The 22,670-nt window shown below is 36.6% G+C and overlaps 2 protein-coding genes across 2 annotated transcripts; one reads left to right on the forward strand and one right to left on the reverse strand.

Moving 5' to 3' along the window:
- Positions 2,913-3,728, reverse strand: LOC109229860. Its single transcript, XM_019395409.1, has 2 exons — positions 3,398-3,728; positions 2,913-3,283 (listed from the first exon to the last, which is right to left on the reverse strand). Exons 1-2 carry the CDS (start codon positions 3,726-3,728, stop codon positions 2,913-2,915), a joined length of 702 nt encoding a protein of 233 aa, XP_019250954.1.
- Positions 21,165-22,642, forward strand: LOC109229861 (protein ESKIMO 1-like). Its single transcript, XM_019395411.1, has 3 exons — positions 21,165-21,583; positions 22,135-22,309; positions 22,454-22,642. Exons 1-3 carry the CDS (start codon positions 21,165-21,167, stop codon positions 22,640-22,642), a joined length of 783 nt encoding a protein of 260 aa, XP_019250956.1.

The following is a 22,670-nucleotide window of genomic DNA, read 5'->3' on the forward strand; positions in this document are numbered from 1 at the left end:
TTTTTTTTTTTTTTTTTTTTTTTTTGCAGCAAACATGTTATAGACCAATATCCCATTTGAAGCTAACCGCATCACAAATGCTATTTCTGATCAGTTTGTCAAACGACTTCAATATTTGGATTTTTCTTTGGTTTAAAAAGTAAGTTCATTCACAAGTATATTTTTAAAAAGACTAGAGCATACAGCCCCAGTGTTCTTGTGTATTAGGCGAATGAAGGCTCATGTGGTGTAAGAACAAAACTGTGGATTGATGAAAATCGCATTATTAGGTATAATCTATCTTTTATGTGAATTTAGATATAGATTTCTTAATTTATTTTACAAATAAAAATAACATGTTAAAAGTTCTTAAAGAGTTCTATATATATGTTGTAACTTTTGGATCACTATTACTTTTGAAACATCGCAAAAGAACCATGAAAGCTTGAACGCTCACGACGTATCTAACTATACTATTTTATATTTTATCTTTTTATCCTCCTAAATCATACATCGATATACATTTAAAATTATCGACCACTTGAGAATTTAATTGAAATGGTACAAAACAGATAAAAATATCACAAATTGTTTATTCTCTTTCATCTCTCTCGAAAAAATCGGTATCTACTGCCAATTCCTCATTCACAAAATGCCCTTATAAATCAAAATTTCTCATAATTTACTTATCTACATTTTACATTAATGTGTGATTTCAATTTTTCCTCTTTGCTATGACTAAGGTATTACGTGCGAGGCACCTATATAGAAACTAGTTATTATAAANAACACCCATAGTCAAATTAGCCCTAAAATACAAGACCCATCAATTACCCACACTAGGGTTGAGCCACAACCCTAGCTTATGGGTCTAGCTACTCATATTCAAATTAGAAAAACAAGAAATAGATTAAGATAAACACATATTAATTAATTGCTAAGCTAAATACAAAGATTCAATGATGGAAAGTAAGTAAAAATGCCCAAAATGGCTAAGAAAAGTCGACCCACGAGCGCAACTGATGCAATACAATATCTGATACCCTAAAAATGGAAAAAGAATCTATTTATATTAAGCTGAAAAATCTGGACAAGATTGCCCCACGGGGTTAGTGCGGACCGCACAAAATGGACCACGGTCCGCACTGGGCTCTTGACTTCAAAAATTTCACTCTCTGAACTTGGGCTCTGCGGACCGCACAGAATGGACTGCAGCCGCAGAGGCTTCTAGTGCGGTCCGCACACAATGGACTGCGGATCGCACAGGCTTCAAAGCTCCATTCTGCATCTTCTCTGAACCTTGGCTCTACGGACCGCACAGAATGGTAGTGCGGCCGCATTGCCTTTAGTGCGGACCACACAAAACCTAGTGCGGTCGCACTGCCTTAATGCCTGAAATACCAGATCTCTGAATCTCTCAGTGCGGACCGCACAAAGTGTAGTGCGGCCGCACTGGGCCTGTTTTGACTGAACTTGACTTGTCTTTGGCACTTGTGCAGTTACAACGGAGATAGGATGACATTGAAAATAGGGCCTTAACTTCCTAGATGCCATCGTTAATGCAAGTGCTAGGTTTTCTAGTTGAGGATACCGTGTCTCAGCATCCAGTAATGATTTGCTAACATAGTAAATAGGAGATTGTTTACCTTGGTCTTCACGAACCAAAACAACACTCACCGCTACTTCTGAAACAACAAGGTAGATAAGCACCCTTTCCCCCTCTTTTGGTTTTGCGAGTAACGGTGGATTTGACAAGTATGCTTTCAAGCTTTCGAGTGCTTGCTGACATTCTTCAGACCATTCGAACTGATCTTGCTTTTTAAGAGCTGAAAAGAACTTAAAGCATTTTTCTGATGACTTGGAAATAAATCTTCCCAAGGCTGCTATTCCTCCCGTCAGTCTCTGTACCTATTTCTTACTTGTAAGCATATCAGGAATTTCTTCAATAGCTTTAATCTGTGCGGGATTTACTTCAATGCCATGGTTAGAAACAAGAAACCTAAAAACTTACCTGATGAAACGCCAAATGCACATTTCTCGGGATTCGGCTTCATATTGAATTTACGGAGAATCTGAAATGTATCAGACAGGTGCTGTATATGATTCCTTGATTGTTGGGATTTAACCAACATATCGTCTATATACACTTCTATGGTTTCCCCTAAATGTTCTTGGAACATTTTGGTCACCAACCTTTGGTATGTGGCACCAGCGTTCTTGAGGCCAAATGGCATTACTTTATAACAGTGAGTCCCCCTGTCTATTATAAATGAAGTTTTTTCCTCATCTAGAGGATCCATTTTGATTTGATTATACCCTGAATATGCATCTAAAAAACTTAACAATTCATGCCCTGCAGTAGCATCAATTAGTTGATCTATATGTGGTAATGGAAAAGAGTCTTTGGGACAAGCTTTGCTTAGGTCAGTGTAATATACACAAACTCGCCATTTACCATTCTTTTTTGGTACTACTACAGTAATAGCTAACCAATTAGGGTACTTTACCTCGCGAATAGACCCGATTTTTAAAAGTTTTTGCACCTCATCTTGAATCACCTGATTTTTGAACGCTCCCTGCTTTCTTTTCTTTTATTTGATAGGTGTATATGATGGATCTTCATTTAGCTTGTGAGTCGTTATTTCCGGAGGTATTCCTGTCATGTCAGAGTGGGACCAGGCAAGACAATCTACGTTAGATTTCAAAAATTCAGTTATCTTACCTTTCATTTCGTGGCTCAAGTTGGCCCCATAATAGACTTTCCTTTCAGGCTTTTGTGTGAATAGTTCTACAGCCTCCAACTCCTCAATCGTTGTTTTGATGTTTCCATTTTCCTTCGGTTCTTGGATGCAGTCGGGCCTTGAATCCACATCTATTCACCCATATTCAGTTGAGGCTTGCGTCGTAGTATCCTCAACTGGATTCTGTTATTGCTATTTTTCTTCGTTTTTTGCGCCTGAATCTGCTACGGAATTGATGATCCTAGGCGTCTGTTGATCACCACGGATTTGACAGATTCCCCATGGTGATGGGAATTTAATGACTTGATGTAAGGTAGATGGCACAGCATCCATTTCGTGAATCCATGGTCTCCCGAGAATCATATTATAAGCCATATCCATCTCCACCACCTGAAATTTCGTATCTTTGACAACTCCCTCTGCGAATGTTGTAAGTACTACCTCCCCTTTTGTCACGACGCTTGTATTGTCAAAGCCAGATAACGTATGTGCCTTAGGTACTAGCTTATCTTCGGCTTGCATCTCGTTTAATACTCTTACAAAAATGATGTTCACGGAACTACCTGGATCAATCAAAACTCGTTTCACATTAGTATCATGTACAAGTAGAGATATTACTAGTGCATCGTTGTGTGGATTTAACACGTCGTCCGCATCTGCATCATCAAATGTAATACTCTCCTCCTCCAAAATATGTCGGACCCGCTTCCCGTGTGTAACTGAAACTTTTGAAACTTTCTTGGTTGCCGTGTACGTCACGCCATTAATTTTTTCTCTCCCGCTTATAACGTTAATGGTACTTTTTGGTGAAGGAGGCTTAGGAGGTTCCTGCCTGTTTTTCATATATGCTTGTTTACCTTTTTCGCTAAACAACTCAGTAAGATATCCCTGCTTTAATAAATGGTCTACTTCTCCTTGTAGCAATCTACAATCTGTCGTTTTATGACCATGATCATTGTGAAACTCACACCAGTGATCAGGATTGCGCCTATTCGGATTTGATCTCATTTCTTTTGGCCACCGCACCTTATCACCCATGCTTCTTAATACAGCTACCAATTCAGTCGTGCTTACATTGAAACTGTAACCGCCAATTTTCTCCTTAGAGCTTCTGTCATCATCACGCTTCTCTCTTGCGTTTCGTTCTTTCCTAAACCTTGATGATGAACCTGACTCTCTGTCTCTCGACCTATGATCGTACCTTGAATTATCTCTTTTCGATCGTGAATCTCGTCCCGCTGGTCCCATATCAGGTTCGTACCTATTTTTACCGGACCTTTTTTCAGTTTCAGTACGCCTTGAACTTACCCTCTCTTCTTTTTGAAACTAGGTAATAGTATCTTCTTCAATCCGCATCTTCGTGCTGTATCTGTGGTAAACGTCATTCCAGGTTGTTGCTGGAAATTCTCGCAGGCTTTCCTTGAGTTGTCTCGTGGCCTCCGAACTCTTCTCATTTAGATTGCTGGTAAATGCCATTGCTGCCCAGTTATCAGGTACACGTGGCAACATTATCCGTTCATGCTGGAATCTGTCTACGAATTCTCTGAGCAGCTCCGAATCTCCTTGCTTTATTTTGAAAATATCCTCCATTCTCTTTTCGAATTTTTGAGCTCCCGAGTGTGCTTTAATAAATGAATCTGCAAGCTCAGCAAAAGAATTTATAGAATTTTCGGGCAAAAGAGAGTACCATGTTAATGCTCCCTTAGTGACTGTTTCACCAAATTTTTTGACCAGCACTGATTCAATTTCTTATTTAGTTAAATCGTTCCCCTTTACGCCAGTAGTGAATGCAGTCACGTGGTCTCGTGGATCAGTTGTGCCATCGTATTTTGGGATGTCGGGCATCTTGAATTTCTTCGGAATCGGTAGAGGAGCAGCACTGGGTTTCCAAGGTTGTTGCGAATATTGATCCATATCTATTCCCTTGATTACAGGCGGTACTCCAGGTATTTGCTCTATGCGATCGCTTTTCTCCTTAAGCTGTTTCTGTAAGGTTAATACTAAATTTTGTAAATCAGAATTAACTAGGTTACCTGGTTCGCCATCGCGAGATTCGCTAGGAGTTCCACCACTACCTGAATTAACGAGCCCAGAACGTGGGTTTTCTAAGGTATTATTATTCGGAGTTGGTGTTGGTGGTGCGACCAGCAACTAGCTAGCAAAAGCCTCAAGAGCTTTGCTGACCTGTTGAGCGATTAACTTTTGCAAAGCTTCTTTGATTGCCTCATCATTATCCAATTGATTATTTGCATTTGATTGAGATCCATCAGGAGTTCCTTCTTGAGATTGTCGAGGAGAACTTTGTGGAGAAGGGGCAGGGGTTCCATCACCTTGCAAATTCTCCTGGAGTTGACGGTCTCTTTGGTTGTTGTTGTTGTTGACATTTGATATGATTGATTGAATAAAAAGATTAATGTAGGGAGGATTAGATTATCAAATTTTCGGTAACGGAAACAATTTGTTTAACCAAAATTTGGGATTTCGGTCAAAGCTTTGTTTTAGAAAAATTCAGGTTACTGATAATCAAATATATAATGAATAAAAGGAATTGACTTTGATAAGCAGAAGAAAGCAAAATAAATCTGTATATTGCTATAGTATTTTTTTGTGTCCTTACAAATGTTCAATCTTCTCCCTTTTATAGCTACCTCGAAGTAATAGAGTCTTTATGATAATTAATGGCATTAATGTAACGTTATAATTGTTAATCATAACTGATTCTCTACAAATTCCATAACGCTTTCCGTAATTAATGCCTATTAATTACCAATAATACGTATCTATACCGCTTTTACTACAAAAGTTCATTCTTCTGATATAACTGCCGAATATCAATAGGTAGAGCTTTTATCCTTCCTCTGCCCGTGCCTGTTGAAGCTCGTGCCTTTTTTCTTTGCCAATCAGTCACTCTTCTACTAGTCCACGTGTCATGATATATCACCTCATATTTAATTCCATATACGAACTCAATTTTTCCCAATACAAAGTAAAAATGAAAATGTATTTTATTACAATGGACAAGTAAAAGTGAAGGGAGATAGTAATTAGTAGTTTGGTAGGTGATTCTAAGACATGTCACAATATAATTTTCACGATTCAGTGGACGTGGAACACAATTAACTTCTGTCACGGTTCACACGTGAAAAGCAAGTCGTAGAGTGCAATGCAACTCTTCCATACACTTTCCTGCTACTATAAAAAGACAATGGAAGGACATAAGTCGTGACTATAAAGCTAAGTCAAACAAACTCTCAAAGATAAAACAGAGGCGGCTTTGGGAAAAAGGAAGAATATTTAAGGTATTGAAAATGACGGGAAATTGATATTAACTTGAAACAATATCAATATTTTCTACCACTATTATAATCAGAGAGTATCATTCCCTTAAACCCAATTCGCAACAAACCTTGTTCAATAAATCTTCAAAACTTTCTGATATCATTTCAGCAGTACTTCTCTGAATGTCAAATTCACTATTCAAGAACATCCAGTCTATCCTCTTTCTTTCTCAGTTTGAAGAAAGAATTATGTCCTCTTCTTAAATTTTGTACTACATTAGACACGAACTAGTTGCCAAGTTAAGCTGCTCAATGAATAGTATATTTGTCTTGATACTTTTATTTACGACCAAAGTGTCAAGTTTGCACGTAGCTCAGTTATTTTACTGATAATTTGGGTAACGATCCAAACTCATGGCACGTATTGTTCACTTTGGACTTAGGCCTGCACGAATTTGTCATTCTTGCTACGCCACCCCGAGCCTCAAAAGCGTGCGTACCATGTGTGTATGGGTCAAAATCAAATCAGAGAAATTCGACATGCGGAGACAATTGTCATGAGTAACCTGTGAATCGAATTGATCAATAAGGCCGAGGCCGAGCAGTGATCTATAAGGCCGAGGTCGAGCAGTGATCAATAGGGCCGATGTCGAGCAATGATCAATAAGGCCGAGGCCGAGCAGTGATCAATAAGGCCGAGGTCGAGCAGTGATCAATAAGGCCGAGGTCGAGCAGTGCAGATAGAAGTAACGACTAGTTTTGCTTTGGAATCTTCAAAGNGGACTTCTGATAGGGGGCGCCATACCCTCCATCAGATCCGAAAAGGGTCCTAAGATTCTTGTATTTGTCTATCATTCATCTTTATCAAATGAAAGAGGATCCGCCTCACTCAGGATTGGGTGAATCTTTTCCTTTATTTATATTTTATTGCCATTTAATGTTGCTTAATGCATCTTTTTTCATACTATTAAATCTGGCCATAATCACTGCCAGCATTTATACTCAACTATATTTTTCTATCATGTTATTCATCTCAGATCTAGAATTAATTATCCTTAATTAGGATTTACCCTCTATCTTCTTATTTAATTAGTTTAACAAAAAGGTCCCATATTTTTTTGGTCAAACAATTTGGCGCAGTCTGCGGGGATTTTTTAGTTGAAATATTAGTTTCCTCTAGATCTAAAATTCAATTCTAGTTCCACTCTCTGTTCATTGGCGTTTTGGCATCTGAATTCTGCCCCGAAAAATCAGATTCCGTCCAATTCTCGCCGGTAAATCCCTCATAATTCCGGCGAATTCCGTCTACCTTTAATCGCCATGAATCCAGAATAATATGACTATTCTGGCTATGGTGCATCTTCAGGGAAGCCAAGCGAATTTGATACATATGCGGACGTAGAAGCGGTGTATGAGTGCCTTCAAACAGAGTATGGAATTAGCCAGGAAGATTTGATTCTCTATGGGCAATCTGTCGGAAGTGGCCCAACATTACACTTGGCAGCTAAATTACCACGGTTGAGAGGTGTGGTTCTGCACAGTGTGTTGAATTTGTCAAGATTGATGTGAACTAGTGTGAACATTTGAAGCTTCTTTTTTTGGAAGAAATTGGTAGATGCATTTTTTATGCATTTACAATGCATGTTCACACTTAATGTGATGTCATACATGACATTATTACGGCAATTTCCCTTCTATAAATAGCAAGAGTTTTGTTCATTTGTAAACATCTCTCACTTGCCTTCTTATCTCCTAAGGCATTTGAATCTTCTTTCTCTCTTGTAGTATTTCACTTGTATTTTTGGAGTGAAATAAAGTTTGAGTTGATTGTGTCCGAGGAGTAGGCAAAAATCAAATTTTGCCGAACCTCTTTAATTTTCGGTGTTCCTTTTATTATTGTCTCATTTACTATTTATTAGCTACCTTTAGATATAGTAGCTGTGATTTAATCACCCTCTATATATCCGGCTTTCACAACAATTGGTATCAGAGTCAAGGTTCTATCTTAGTATGCTCTGTGGTTGCAGCATAGTCTGAACTTCCACATCAAAAAAGAATTACTTTGGTGTTTTGTACTGTTAGCAAATAAATAGTATTTGTAGCGAAAATGGGAGATAATAAAAATGAAAAATCTACATCAAGTGTCAATAATACGTCATCGTTGGCATCTTCGCTTATGACAAGAATTGTGTCAAATGCAAAATTTGCGGTAAAAATTTTTGACGGGTCAGGACACTTTGGGATGTGGCAAGGCGAGGTTCTAGATGTCCTTTTTCAACAAGGGCTAGATCGTTCCATTGAAGAAAGGAAACCAGATGTTATTGGAGAAGAAGATTGAAAAATTATCAACTGTGTTGCTTGCGGTACCATGCGATCCTACCTTGCTAGAGAGCAGAAATATCCATACGCAAAGGAAACTTCTGCAAGTAAATATGGAAAGCACTGGAGGAGAAATTTTTGAAGAAAAACAGTCAAAATAAGTTGTACATGAAAAAAGACTGTTTCGCTTCACCTATGTTCCTGGTACCACAATGAATGAACATATCACCAGTTTCAATAAGTTGGTCACGGATTTGCAAAATATGGATGCAACTTTTAATGATGGTGACTTGGCCTTGATGTTGTTGGGATCACTTCCTGATGAGTACAAGCACCTTGAAACTACTCTACTCCATGGAAATGATGAAGTTTCTCTTAGAGAAGTTTGTTCGACTTTGTACAGCTATGAACAAAGAAAGGGAGAAAAACAGAAGGGCGGAGAAGGAGAAGCACTGGTTATGAGGGGTCGTCCTCAAAATCAAGCGAGGACAAAAAAGGGAAGATCCAAGTCAAGATCTAGACCCTGCAAAGATGAATGTGCTTTTTGTCGAGAAAAGGGGCACTGGAAGAAAGACTGTCCGAAGTTGAAGAATAAGGCCAAACATAACAATGGAAAGGCCATTATGGATTCAAATGTAGCTGATTGTGATGATTCAGACTTCTCATTAGTTACAACAGAGTCATCAACATCATCAGACATATGGTTGATGGACTCGGCTTGTAGCTATAATATGTGTCCCAATAGGGACTGGTTCGTGGATTTTCAAGAAGGAGAATATAGAGTCGTCCACACAGCGAATAACAGCCCTCTTACCTCATATGGCATTGGTTCAATACGATTAAGGAACCATGATGGAATGATTAGAACATTAACAGATGTTCGATATGTACCAGGTTTGAAGAAGAATCTCATCTCTGTGGGAGCCCTAGAATCAAAAGGGTTCAAAATCATTATAGAAAATGGAGTGATGAGAATATGCTCCGGTGCACTAGTGGTAATGAAGGCCAATCAGAAGAACAATAACACGTACCACAATCACGGTAGTACAGGTATTGGGACAGTGACAGTGACATCCAGTGATGATAAAGAGGCAGAAACAACCAGGCTATGGCACATGCGCTTAGGACATGCTGGAGGAAAATCCTTGAAAACTCTATCAGATCAAGGATTGTTAAAAGTAGTAAAGACTTGCAACTTGGAGTTTTGCGAGCATTGTGTCAAAGGAAAACAGACAAGGGTTAAATTTGGTACAACAATCCATAATATAAAAAGCATTTTGGATTATGTGCTCTCTGATGTTAGGGGTCCTTCAAAAACACCTTTATTGGGTGGGAAGCACTATTTTATAACCTTTGTTGATGATTTTTCCCGAAGAGTATGGGCGTATACAATGAAGAGGAAAGATGAAGTGTCGGGAATTTTTCTCAAATAGAAGACGATGGTGGAGAATCAAACAGGCTGGAGGATCAAGTGTATTCGTACAGACAATGGAGGTGAATACAAAAATGATCATTTCAATAAGGTTTGTGAAAATGATGGCATCGTCCGACACTTCACTGTCATACATACACCACAATAGAATGGAGTGGCAGAACGGATGAACCGGACCTTGCTGGAGAAGGTAGGGTGTATGTTGTCCAATGCTGGCTTGGGCAAAGAATTTTGGGCTGAGGCAATAACATATGCATGCCACCTCATTAATCGTCTACCATCTGCCGCTATTGGAGGAAAGACACCATTTGAAAAATGGTATGGAAAACCTGCTGAAGATTATAATTTTTTGCATGTATTTGACTCAATTGCAAACTATCATCAGAAAGAGTCAAAATTGGATCCGAGAGCAAAGAAAGCTATATTTATGGGGATTACTTTTGGAGTTAAAGGATACCGCTAATGGTGTCCAGAGACGAGAAAAATTATATTCAGCAGAGATGTTACCTTTGATGAATCTGCCATAACAGATAAGGTGACAGTTGAAGATGTCAAACAAACTGATGGTGCTTCAAAGCAGGTGGAGTTTGAGGGAAAATTAAGTTTCCCAACACAAGGAGAAAACGAGGAAACAACAGAAGATTTTCCTCTGGAAGTAGAGCCAGTAGAGGGGGATATTCCAACTCAGGAACCTCAACAACAACTTCAATCAATAGCAACCAGCAAGCCAAAAAGAACAATAACGAAACCTGTTTGACTCATAGAGACAGTGACTTGTGCGGCCTCAATTGTAGTTGATGGTGTTCCTACCACTTATAAAGACGCAGTCCAAAGTTCAGAAGAAGATAAGTGGAGGATTGCTATGAATGAAGAAATGCAGTCCCTTCATCAGAATCGCACATGGAAATTGGCCAATCTCCCAAAGGGAAAGAACGCAATTGGGTGCAAATGGGTATTTTCAATGAAAGAAGGATTTCCTAACCAAGAAGATGTTCGCTACAAAGCAAGATTGGTGGCCAAAGGATATGCTCAAAAGGAGGGAACTGATTATAATGAGGTGTTTTCTCCAGTCGTGAAACACTCCTCCATTAGAGTTTTGTTGGCTTTGGTAGCACAGTTGAATTTGGAACTAGTTCAGTTAGATGTAAAAACTGCATTTTTACATGGAGACTTGGAAGAGGAAATCTATATGACTCAGCCAAAAGGATTCAAAGTTGCTGGAAAGGAAAATATGGTGTGCAAACTTGAAAAATCGTTGTACGGATTGAAACAATCTTCTAGACAATGGTACAAACGATTTGACAAGTTTATGTTACGGCAGAAGTACAGAAGAAGCAAATAAGATCATTGTTGATGGATCATTCATATATCTTCTCCTATATGTTGATAGCTTCCAAAAGTCAAGAAGAAATAGAGAAGTTGAAGATTCAACTAAGAAAGGAGTTTGAGATGAAGGATTTGGGTGAGGCGAAGAAAATTCTTGGCAAGGAGATAAAAAGAGATAGGCATTCAAAGAAACTCTATCTATCTCAGAAAGAATACTTGAAGAGAGTAATCGATTGATTTGGCATGAATGACAACACGAAGCCGGTTAGCACTTCACTTGCTCCTCACTTTAAGCTTGGTGCTACTATGTCGCCGAAAAATGAAGCTGAACGAGAGTATATGTCAAGAGTGCCATACGCGAATGCCGTTGGTAGCTTGATGTATGCGATGGTTTGCACAAGACCTGATATTTCACATGCTATCGGAGTTGTAAGCAAGTATATGCATGATCCAGGAAAGGAGCATTGGCAAGCCGTAAAATGGATTCTACGGTATATTCGTAATATTGTAGATGTTGGATTGATTTTTGAGCAGGAAGATAGTCAGTATCTGGTTGGATATTGTGACTCGGATTATGCAGGTGATCTGGACAAACGAAGATCAACTACTGGTTATGTGTTTACTTTTGCAAAGGCACCCGTTAGTTGGAAGTCTACTTTACAGTCAACAGTGCCTTTGTCTACAACAGAGGCAGAGTAAATGGCTATTACGGAGGCCGTAAAAGAGGCAATTTGGCTTCAAGGGTTGCTTAGAGAGCTTGGTATTGGTCAAGAAAACATCACATATTTTGTGATAGTCAGAGTGCTATCCAATTAGCAAAAAAAACCAAGTTTATCATGCAAGGATGAAGCACATTGATGTTCGATATCACTTTGTACGAGATATTATAGAAGAAGGTGGAGTTATAGTGCAGAAAATTTGGACTACAGACAACCCTGCCGATATGCTAACAAAAGTAGTGACTGCGATCAAGTTTTAATATTGTTTGAACTTGATCAATATTGTTGAACTTTGAAAATTGAAGTTGAAGACACAATCAAAATTTATCGGTAAGAGAAAGTTGAAAATGTGGAATCTTGCCAAGGTGGAGATTTGTTGAATTTGTCAAGATTGATGTGAACTAGTGTGAACATTTGAAGCCACTTTTTTTGGAAGAAATTGGTAGATGCATTTTTCATACCCTCCATCAGATCCGAAAAAGGGTCCTAAGATTCTTGTATTTGTCTATCATTCATCTTTATCAAATGAAAGAGGATCTGCCTCACTCAAGATTGGGTGAATCTTTTCCTTTATTTACACTTTATTGCCATTTAATGTTGCTTAATGCATCTTTTTTCATACTATTAAATCTGGCCATAATCACTGCCAGCATTTATACTCAACGTACTATATTTTTCTATTCATGTTATTCATCTCAGATCTAGAATTTATCCTTAACTAGGATTTACCCTCTATCTTCTTATTTAATTAGTTTAACAAAAAGGTCTCATACCTTTTTGGTCAAACAATGTGAACTTGTACCATGCTTTATAAAGCTTTTCACTTTCCTCTCCTATTTCGATGTGGGATTCGCTAAAGGTGACAAGTGCACCCCTTCTCTAGAAGCTTGCCAGCCTAGAAGCATGTCAGTCTTGCTTAACCCTTCTCATCAGCCCGCACTCCGACAAGGGCATCACATTCACCCCATCCCCCCCCCCATCCCCCGGGATTCAGCGTCTTCGCTGAGGTTTGCCCCATCACCGTACTGAGGGAGATTCGACTCTGATACTATATTTGTCACGACCCAAACGCATGGCACGTATTGTCCGCTTTGGGCCTAGGCTCACACGGATTTGTCCTCCGGGCTATGCCACCTGAGCCCCAAAAGCACGCGTACCATGTGAACTTGTGTCATGCCTTATAAAACTCTTCACTTTCCTCTCCCATTCCGTGTGGAATTCACCTAAGGTGGCATGTGCACCCCTTCTTCATAAATTTGCCAGTCTAGGTGCCTGCCAGTCCTGCTTGACCCGCCCCTCCGTCAAAGACATCACAATATATTATTCATACCAGCACAAATATAGATAAGTTTGGCGTTTGGCTACACTCTTGGGTTTGTATATATTGTCTTCCCATTCTTTTTCACGGGTCAATTTCAAGGAATATTCTATGCGTGATATCAATTTGTACTAAAGGCAAAAATTTAAACAAGTAAAAAGGGACCATGTTGAAGGTCTAATGGGCGTTAACAAGTGTGAATGATGTTACTAATCTTGCTAACCTCCATGTGCGTTATTGACTTGTACAATTCTTCTAAATATTGGTCTTAATAAATCCAAGCTTAAAAAAGTCTAAAGCAGTGGAAAACTTCTCTCCTTTCTAACGTATGCTGGCCCAGACAAGTTGAATTTTGAATAGTACATATACTAGTGATGGATTATGACCTGCACTCGTGATTTCACTATGATATGCTTTAATTACACTCTTTCATAACAAATTGATTTTGATATCATCATATGGATTTCTGTATCTTCCAATCAATCCGATTTCATTATAGCTTTCACCATGAATCATATATATGTTAATTTTCTTAGAGTTTAAGTTTTATGTACTAACCGTGTAAAAAATTGGGAAAAAATGATACAGTATAGTTGTTCTTAAAATAATAGTCGAAAAAATATATTTTTTTTATATATAAATATATATATTACTTTTATACATTTTTGCGGCTACCGAATGTAATAATTTTGACCTCGAGCTAAAAGTGATCATTTGCCCAAAAAATTACTTACACGATAAAATCACTTAGAAGGTAATTGCCAGAACTCTAATTTATAGCATTAATTGGTAACATATACTAATAAATATCAAGTGACTTGCTATAACATATTTAATTACACTAATGATATAGAAAACTATTAAATTCATTTTCTTAAAATGTATGTATATAATAAATCGTACATGCAACAAATGTATTATCATTATACTGGATGTGTCTCTGCCTCATTCCAAAAGTCTTTCTCATTATCATATGGGATTTCTTTGTCAAGTTTTTAAAATTATTTTATACCAATTACTACACACAGTTGTTGGCTTGTGATATTGAGAAAAGACTTTTTATATGCTCTTACCATTTAAAGCAGAAAGAACCAAGAAAAATGTAGCACCCACCCACCAAAAAGAAGGTTCACATGAATTCTCTAGCACTACCACCAAGAAGGACCCAAGATTTTGATCGACAGACAATTAAGTAGACCAATGACTTTTAAAAAGGGAACTAGTTGTTTTGATTAGGACATGAATTGATGATGATGCTATTTAGCATGACTTTCCTTCTAATTAAGCCGTTTCATTATCAATCCAATTATAACAAAACAACAAACTCAGTGAAATCCTACAAGTAGAGTTTTGGAAGGTTAGTGCGTACGCAGATCTTATCCCTCACCTGGGAAGGTAGAAAGATTTTATCCGATAAACCTTCGGCTCAAGAAAAGATGAAAGAAGCAGGGGCAACAAGCAGTAACAACAACAAGATACTAAGAAAATCGAATCGAAAGATTAAGAATATAACAGGCAGTAATAGCAATCTAAGAATAAGAAAAAATCAAACTAACACTAAGGCTACCGGCCAGTATGAGAAAGAAAAAAGCGCTCGACTACCTACTAACATACTATTCTAATTCTCGACTTCCACCCCCGTAATTATCGATCCAATTATGACACTTCCAAAAAGTCTCTCATACAATATATGTAGGTTCAGCTTCCTTGATCCCTCAACGTAATAGAATGTTTCAAAAAGAAAATGTGGAAACTTCAAAAATAAAATAGAAAGAAAGAAAAAGTGAAACCTTAGAAGAAAAGGCACGCAATTGAAAATTGGGCTGCGTAGGCCATCTCATCGAGCTGATTCTGTTAAAGGCTGGCCTACTTAGAACGGCCCCAATTGGAAATTGGAGGACACAAATACCATTTTTACAGTACATATTTTGGACCAATGTGTTTGTACGTTTAAGCAGATGTCAATTTTAAGATACAAATATACAATGAGGACACTCGTTCATTAAAGTGAATTGGCTGCATTTACCTAACTTTGTACTTAAAATTTTTGGCTGCTGAATTAATAATGGATTAGGTGGAAGTCATCAGTTTACGCAAAGGATCTCATAGTGGATTTTAGTGAGTAGACACTTTCATATCTCATTGCTTTAGATTCTGGAGTTATAAGTCTTTTTTGGAAATAAAAAACAAAAGTAGTAAAAATTAGAATTTACCTGATTTTTGCTAAATTTAGTTCCTTTTCTTCTTTTCTACATTCTTGGTTGACTTCTCTTATCTCCCTTTCTAAATTATTCAACTTTTATTTTGTTCACGATAAATTTTACGTATTTTGTTTGAAGTATATATTAGATTGATTTACGCAAATGCCCCCTTTTTAGACCATTGTTTAGATTTCGTTTCGACTTTAAAAAGTTGTGCATATGTAGCCCTTAGAAATTACCCTTTACTGACAATATTAGACTCGTGTATAATATTTCCTCATATAATTTTTAGTCTGCTCGCAGAATATTAAAGTATGGTCTAACATTTTCAATAATTTATAAAATAATAGACCATGACGTTTTCCCTGATTTTGAGTTTGCTCAAAAAAGATCTTTAAACCGTAATATAAAAGGTTTATTAGTTGGAAGAAAATAAAAGGCGAGCCAATTGCTAAATAACTGATACAAGAAAGAACAACTGATGAAAATCTCACGCATATAACTTATTATTGTTATGTGATACTTATTGTTGGACAAGTGGACATCAGGACATGGTGGGAAAAGTGAACAAGCGGACATTACTAGACCCAAGGCGAAAGTAGCACCGGCTAGTTAGTTTTTGAAGTAGTAATAAAAAATAGTCAACGTTTGCAAAATCATTGAGAATAGCCACTAATTTGCGAAAACACGAAAAGTTTCAGCATAATATGTGGGATCAATGTTTTAAAAGGCGGGGGCGTGAGGCGAGGCGTTTTATCTCTGACGAGGCGATGCGTAAGCCCTGAGACATGGGGCGTAAGTCCCACGGATCTTGAAATTTACTAATTTCAAGAATTTTAAGATAGTATAAAATAAAAGAAAATTATAAAAATTACATTAAAATTATAAAAGTATAACAAATAATCTATTTAAAAATATTTATAATTATAATTCAACTATGAATAATACGAAAAGTATGACATATATCATAATATGCAAATTAGCTGCAACATCGGTCCAACTCAAACATCAAAAGTAATATATTCGATACGAAATCTTATATGTATCTCTTAAGCAGTAATGAATCTTGAAAGAGTTTCGATATTATAATTTGATATTTTACTTAAAATACTCCTTTTATTTAATATGTTTTTTATTTGAAAGAGAATTTATATAAAAATGTACTGAATTCACAATTTAAATATGATTCTCTAGCATCATTTATTTTTAAGTTTCAACAAGTTAATAAAGTGACACATAATTCACCATACAATACTATGATAAAAAAATTATTTGTAAATAGTTACTAGCTAATACTGAGCTATAAAATTAATAATATTGTATCTCGTAAACGTGAAAAATATAATATTTTAAAAAAATAATTATAAAAAAAATTATGGACTATTATACAGTAAAGACATAACAAGAATTAATAAATAAATACTTTTCAAAATGAAAGATTTATTTAAAATTTACTATCATAGCAACTTAGTGGATAACGTGCAATAATTATTATTTTAATAATGACATAAAATACTCTCAACTTAATGATTTATCATTAAGAAAAAAGTAATTTTGAATAGTCAACGATTTATTAAGAAAATTTGAGGATTTACAAGGTTAGTTACACACAATTGCATAACGTTCTACTAGGCGAGCCAGTACGCCAGGCGTTGGGCGTGTCTGGGGCGTAAGCCCCGATGAACGATGCGTAAGTCTCACGGAACTAAGCCCCACACATAAGCCTAGGGGCGTTTCACGAGTGCTCCACCCCGGGGCGAGTCCCAATTCTGCCTTTTAAAACAGAGTGTGGGATTATGAAGCTCCTTCGTATAAAGTTCTATCATATTATGCTGAAACTCCAGCACATTATGAAATTCCAACACATTATGCTAGAAACTCTTCGAACTCAAGCATATTATGCTGAAATATTTCTGGATTTTTAAGGGTGTTTTTTGTTCAGATTTCATATTTACATGAAAAAGTGGCTAAATTTCGATTACTTTTGAAACTGTCGTTAATTTTCAATTACCAATTCTGGCTATTTTTAAATTTTTTCCGGACCGAAATAACGAATCAAGCAAAAAAGTCCAGTAGATTTGGAATGGTTAGAAGTAACATAAGTAATAGAAAGATGGTCTTGCATAGTTGCATAAGTAGAAAAAAGAAGACAAAAAACGGTTGCAAATCCGATATTCTTACATTCAACTTCTAAGGTAAAATATGGGGTAAATTTTAAAAATAGCCAGATTTACAACTGGTCGTTCAAAAATAGCCCAATTTCAAAAGTAATCGAAATTTAGCCACTTTTTTATATAAAGATAAATCTGAGCTAAAACACTGTTCAAAACCCGGAAAATACTCCAGTATATTATGCTGGAGTTACAGCATAAGCATACTTGAACTCCAGCGTATTATACTGGAGTTCCAGAATAAGTATGTTGGAACTCCAGCATAATATGATGGAGTTCCAGCATAAGTACACTAGAACTCCAGCATAATATACTGGAGTTCCAGCAAGTATATTGGTTTAGTATAATATACTGGAGTTTGGAGCACCGGTGCTCCAGTCTCCAGTATATTATACTGGAGCCAGCAAAGTATACCGGTCCAGCATAATGTGCTGGAGTTCATACACAAGTGCACCGAACTCCAGTATATTATGCTGGACCGGTCTCTATTGCAGCAAAATAGTGGGTATTTTTCATTGACTTGGTAAACGTTGGCTATTTTTGATTGACCAGTCCGAAAACTGGCTATACCGTGCTATTTTTACTAAAATATGTGGGATTGGGCCATCAATTGGTTGTGGAGTCTGACTTGGAATGGACAGCCCACCCCAACTTTAGAGTAGCTCAGTAATATTTAGTGTAGATAACAAACTTTTCAGATTCTAATTTTCAAGCACACCACTTATACTACTCTATTGTGTTTAAACTTTGCAATTCCTTGAACCTTTTGGTATCAGTTTCATAACAAAATAGATTACCTAATCAAGGCATCTCCATTCTCATTATTTCTTGGTAAATAGCCAAGAATAGTAAATGAACCCATTGATGTGGATTGGATTGTAACATGTTCCTGAATATTCTGTGTAACTCAACAAATCTCTCCATGATCCTACAATAATTCTTCCCCTAGCTTAAAATGTAAAATTTCTTCAAAACCAGCATAGAATTCCCACTCAGCATAGTCTAATACTCATTTGTGTAAGAAACATAGCCTAAACAAGCTTGACCTACAAAATGGGAAAGAATAGTCAAAGCGAGAGTCTTTTTAGTAATAGGATTGCATAGCCATATTTTTCCCACATAGCCAGTTTGGTAAAAACATAACAAGTCTACACCAGAACTAGTAATGTCCCTCTCCAATTTCTGCAACAGTTTGATATTCATGAACCACAGGAGCTTACTGAAGAAAAATGAATGAGTTGGGACCTGAACGAGCGATTACTTTTTGAAGAGTTGATTAGAGAGAGTACTGTTGGCCTTTTCTTGGATTTCTCGCGATGTTGATTCTTGAAATGGGGACTGGAAAATGTATCAAACCATTCTTTCGAAAGGCATTTGAGCTGACAAAGTTGTTTGACGTACTAAGTCTTGAGAATATGTTGATCAAGATATAATCAGCCATGCCTTTATTCACTTGTTATTCATTCATTATATTTGGAAATCAATGAAAATGCTTCACCTCTCTAATTAACCTTTCTTTGTTGCACAAGCATGTAACCTTGTAATGTTTGACTTATAATAAGCAAGAGGCGGATCTAGGATTTGGTGCACTACTAAGAAAAAAAGGAGGAAAAATTATATTAAGTGGGAATTAATTCTTATTCTGCTCGGCAAAAAACTCAAACAACCAACTGTACCATTCAACCTTCTTAGAGCATGGGTGCCAACAGTTAATATTATAAAATTTTCAAAAAATACATACATAAAATATTTAATTTTGCAGAGAGACCATGGGTTCACATATCCCATAATTTTCCCTGAAAATCCGCCCCTGTTAATATGAAAGTATGACAGCAAGCTGAATGGCAAAAAAAGATATTAAGTGATTTTTATGAATGGTTGACCTAATAGAAGAATCATTAAAAGTGGATGGCCACGAAGTGTAACATGGCATTATTGATGAAATTTTGAAGACTTTGCCCCTTTATATGTTAATTAATTTAGTCTTACACTTACATATCTTTGTTCCTGCTTGGTTAAAAGATTGCTTCTCAGGGGAGCATACTTGTCCGCTAAAAATTGGTCATACGAAGCTCCATCATTAATATTAAATGGTAATTACTCCTTTCATTTCAAAATTTTAGTCTATGTTTGAAAAATTTAACTATTGACGGGGCATTAGCTAAAATGACGCCAGACAATTCTATAACTTTCCGAACCAATATTGCTGACTCTTCAAAAATACTAATTGGTGCGTGTCGGATCCTCTGAAAGTAGTATATTTTGGAAAATTCAAGGCGAATGCGGCAACATCTTTTTGTGAGTCAGGGCAACGTAGCCACGAGCTATAACTAGCAGCTGCTTATAAGGATAAAACTTTGATGGATCACTAATAATACATACATTAACTAATCATAGTTAGGCGATAATTTGATATAAAAGATAAATTTGATACATTTATTGCTTTGGTCCCTTCTAATATGTAGCGCAACAATATTCTTTTTATTTCGAGTTTATTTTGCCAACTTTTGCATGACTAGCAGGCTACGATTTCCCCATCTTTTACAGAATCAAAATTGCCTTGTGATTAGCAGCGATTTACTTTGAATCTTACCACTATACTAATATTCAAAAGACATGAAGCCCTCGTTTTGCAGTCAAAAGCAAATCCATGATTTGAACCTTATAGGTTACTCAAGGAATTTTATTTACTGGGTTCAAAATCTAAATTTGTGCTTATGTCGGGAAAAAATTTCACATATACAATATAGGTCCTAACCAAAACCACTGGATTCGGATGAAACCATAGGATGTATGCCAGATCCACCCCTACTGGCAATTCAAATCAAATAGTTTTTGAAAATCATAAGACACAATAAAAAAAATAAGAATAATTTCACGCAATATCATTAAAGTAACCAAACTCGCAATAACATATATAAAAGCCACTAAACTTATGTGTAGTAAAGTTATAAAGTTATTTTTATCACATTAAAATTATTTTGAAAGATGAAAGAGGGTGAGAGAAAAAACAGAAAGGACTGCCACTGCTTGCTCAATTTGTTAGAGGGAAAGTTGGAAATTTACGACATAACACAAATCAAAAAAAAAAAAAAAAAAAAAAAAAAAAAAGAAATGACACCCTTTCCAGTGAATTCAACATATAATCGGCAATGTTTTCTTGGAATGTTCTGGGGTCTCTGTCGGTCAAACTGCCTTGCTTCTTGAATTTGGTTTTTATCGATTTATAGTCACTGAACTTTTTCAAGGGAATCGGACCATAGTACCAAGAATGCAAAAACATCACCTCACATAATGCCATATGGAAAATGAGAAATGTTTGATATAACAGTAATTTGGTATTTTTATTTCTTTTCCATTATTTCATACACAATATAAATGCTTGATAGTCTATACCGTAGCATTGTAGTAAGTGCCCCCTGGTTTCTATTAGCACGAAGGAAAAATGGTCAGAAATTGGTTTCAGGTCATTTTCAGGACAAGTAGTAACAAAAGAGATCATAAGGGTAGTTGACTAACTTCTCAACATTTTCCAATTCACCAGCTTCACAAATTACAGTTAGATTTTAAGTAACTCCACAAATTATCACCTTGAACAAACTTCAATTTACCTGCAAACCACTTGTTTATTTTTCCATTATTAATTAATTACTACTCCTCGTTCAAGAAAATCAATCAAAATGGAAACCAGCTCAAAAATTAGTCAGAAATGGATGCTATGTGCATTTGGTAGTTTCATTAGCTGCTTCATTTTCTTGATATGCCTTAAGCACAATGAGGCAGGTTATTTCAAGGCACTGCGACATTGCATGTTCAACGTGGCATCGTCTTTAGACGATAGTTTTTCGCCTACTGGAAATTTAGAAATCTTGAAACCAGCAAGAAGCAGAGAAGATGAAGGTAATATAATCCAGAAAAACAGCAAGAATAAGTGCAATATATTTGAGGGAAGATGGGTTTATAAACCAAAGGAAAGTCCATATTATGAAGCACCACAATGTCCATTCCTTAGTGAACAAGTGAGCTGCCAGAAGAATGGAAGGCCTGATTTTGACTATCAAAATTGGTCTTGGGAAGCTCATCAGTGTGTCATTCCAAGGTAGAAAAATTGTTCATTTATTTTCTTGTTTGTTGTTTCTGTAACTCACATACACTAACAATGTGGCATGAACCGATGGTCTCTCGAAAACAACCTCTTTACCTGTATATTTACCTGTATAAGGGATAAGGTCTGCATACATACTACCCTCTCCAGATCCCACATGTGGGAATATACTGGATATGTTGTTGTTACTGCACTGACAACGTGAAGAATATTTGCACTATCACTATGTAGAAGTTAAACTCTCCTTTTTTAAGGATATAAAAACAAGGGAAAATGATATTGTATAGTCACTCTCAAAATAATAGCCGAAAAAATATATACTTCTGAATTATATATACATTCTATATGTTATATACAAAAAGTATACAAATTTTATGCACTTTTTCAGCTACCGAAGGTAAATAATTTCTGGCACGGGCTAAAAGTGAAAAAGCCCAAAAAACCCTAAAAACAACAACAACAACGATGTGTATGCAGACCTTACCCCTATCTTCAAAAAGCTCTATAGATATAAAAGATAGCAAAAATTGGAGGTTCTTTTGCAGCTTGAATGGCATATATATGTTGGAGAGGCTTAGAGGAAAGAGGGTAATAATAGTTGGAGATTCACTAAACAGAAACCAGTGGGAATCTCTAGCTTGTCTTCTTTATTCTACAATTCCTCCTTCCAGAGCTCATGTTGATGTTAGGAGTGGCTCCTATAAAGTCTTTAAAGCTAAGGTAAATCAACTCAGAGACTTCTTTCTTTCACAACAAGTGCCTTCTTACTGTAATTTTGGACATGTCTAATGGTATAATACTTGTGAATTTAGGTCACACTTTCTTCTGTTCATACCAAAAAACAATAATTTTCTGCTTTTCTAGGACTACAATGTGACAGTAGAATTCTACTGGAGCCCATTTCTGGTCCAGTTCGAATCAAACAGACCTGGTGCTCCTAAAATTTTGAGGCTGGAGAAACTCGATTTATCGTCTAGGCTTTGGCAAGGAGCTGACATTATGGTATTCAACACGGGCCATTGGTGGGTGCATCTTGGGAAGTTGAAGGCGTAAGTCACTAAGGACTTCTCTTTCAAAGTTT

The sequence above is a fragment of the Nicotiana attenuata genome, chromosome 7 (assembly GCF_001879085.1).
Source record: "Nicotiana attenuata strain UT chromosome 7, NIATTr2, whole genome shotgun sequence".
NCBI lineage: Eukaryota > Viridiplantae > Streptophyta > Magnoliopsida > Solanales > Solanaceae > Nicotiana > Nicotiana attenuata.

Bases quoted from the DNA above. Each gene is read 5' to 3' on its own strand.
- LOC109229860 (XM_019395409.1), bottom strand. From the start codon at position 3,728: ATGAGATCAAATCCGAATAGGCGCAATCCTGATCACTGGTGTGAGTTT. The intron at 3,284-3,397 runs GTATTACATTTG...TGATTGATCCAG, and splicing joins ACATATTTTGGAGGAGGAGA to GTAGTTCCGTGAACATCATT.
- LOC109229861 (XM_019395411.1), top strand. From the start codon at position 21,165: ATGGAAACCAGCTCAAAAATTAGTCAGAAATGGATGCTATGTGCATTT. The intron at 21,584-22,134 runs GTAGAAAAATTG...GTTCTTTTGCAG, and splicing joins CATCAGTGTGTCATTCCAAG to CTTGAATGGCATATATATGT. The intron at 22,310-22,453 runs GTAAATCAACTC...CTGCTTTTCTAG, and splicing joins ATAAAGTCTTTAAAGCTAAG to GACTACAATGTGACAGTAGA.